The sequence below is a fragment of the Eimeria mitis genome, genomic scaffold, assembly GCF_000499745.2.
Source record: "Eimeria mitis Houghton genomic scaffold, Emh_scaff170, whole genome shotgun sequence".
In the NCBI taxonomy this organism is placed as follows: domain Eukaryota; phylum Apicomplexa; class Conoidasida; order Eucoccidiorida; family Eimeriidae; genus Eimeria; species Eimeria mitis.
The window spans coordinates 26,239-27,670 of record NW_013570015.1 but is presented as its reverse complement, the minus strand read 5'-3'; the positions used below and the strand labels follow the sequence as shown (position 1 = coordinate 27,670).

At 51.3% G+C, this 1,432-nt stretch overlaps 1 protein-coding gene across 1 annotated transcript in view; it reads left to right on the top strand.

The window, feature by feature from the left end:
- Positions 1-1,129: 1,129 nt before the first annotated feature.
- The window catches only part of EMH_0001770 (uncharacterized protein), a gene marked incomplete at both ends in the record, with an annotated part of 7,222 nt that continues 6,919 nt past the window's right edge, over positions 1,130-1,432 (top strand). The window contains one exon of the mRNA XM_013495697.1: positions 1,130-1,432. Within this exon, the coding sequence (XP_013351151.1) occupies positions 1,130-1,432 (303 nt within the window).

The following is a 1,432-nucleotide window of genomic DNA, read 5'->3' as shown; positions in this document are numbered from 1 at the left end:
CAAAAAAGAGACAGAAAAAGAGAGAAAAAAGGAGACAGAAAAAGAGACAAAGAGAGACAGAAAGGGAGAGAGAGACAGAGACAGAAAGGGAGATAGAGAGAGAGGCAGAAACAGAGACAGAAAAAGAAACAGAAAGAGAAGGAGACAGAAGAGCAGATAGATGAGACGGAGACAGAAGAGGAGAGGAGACAGAAGAAAAGGAGACAAAAAGGAGACAGAAAAAGGAGACAAAAAGGAGACAAAAAGAGACAAAAAGGAGACAAAAAGAGACAAAAAGAGACAAAAAGGAGACAGAAAGGAGACAGTGTGTATATACCTCAAAGCGGCAGTTTATTTTTTTCCAGCAGTTATCGCATTGCCCATTACAAACAGCAGCAGCAGCAGCAGCAGCAGCAGCAGGAGGATCAGCACCTGCTGCAGCAGCAGCAGCAGCAGCAGCAGCAGCAGGAGCAGCAGCAAGAGGATCCTCCCCCAGGGCCCTAAGCAGCAGCAAACGCCGACACCCATCGGCCTCACAAAACGCCTGCATCTCTATAAGGCCCCTTTTCTTTATTTCTTCGTTTGTTAGTGGAAAAGAAGCAGCAGCAGCAGCAGCAGCAGCAGCAGCAGCAGCAGCACATCCTGCTGCTCCTGCTGCTGCTCCTGCTGCTGCTGTAGCTGAACGGGACTTGAAACGGCCACGACCTCGGCGATGGGGGGCCCCCGGGGGGCCCCCAGGGGGCCCCCAGGGGGCCCCCTGGGGGCCCCCCTGTGCATGCAAGCGAGCTATGCGGGTTGCATCCGAAGGTAAATAAAATAATATACAACGAGAGGGGAGACCATCACGGCCAGCTCTGCCTATCTCTTGGTAATATCTGTATAGAGAGAGAGAAAGAGAGAAAAAGGAGATAGAGAGGAGACAGATGGAGAGAGAAAGAGATAGAGAGAGAAAGAGATTGAGAGAAAAAGGAGACAGAAAGGAGAGGGATAGAGAGAGAAAGAGATAGAGAGAAAAAGAGAAAGAGAGAGAAAGAAAGGAGACAGAGAGGAGACAGAAAGGAGACAGATATAAAGAAAAAGAGATAGAGAGAGAAAGAAAGGAGACAGAAAGGAGACAGAGAGAAAGAAATAGAGAGAAGGATGACGGTCAATGCCAGCTCTACAGCAGCAGCAGCAGCAACAGCAGCAACAGCAGCAGCAGCATCATCACCATCAGCAGCAGCAGCAGCATCAGCAGCAGCAACAGCATCACTATCCGCAGCAGCAGCAGCATCATCGTCATCATCATCACCACCATGAGCAAAAGCAGCAGCAGCAGCAGCAGCAGCACCAGCACCAGCATCACCAGCAGCACCAGCAGCGCCAGCACCCGCAGCACCAGCAGCAGCACCAGCAGCAGCAGCAGCAGCAGCAGCAGCAGGAGCAGCAGCAGCAGCAGCACCAGCAGCAGCAC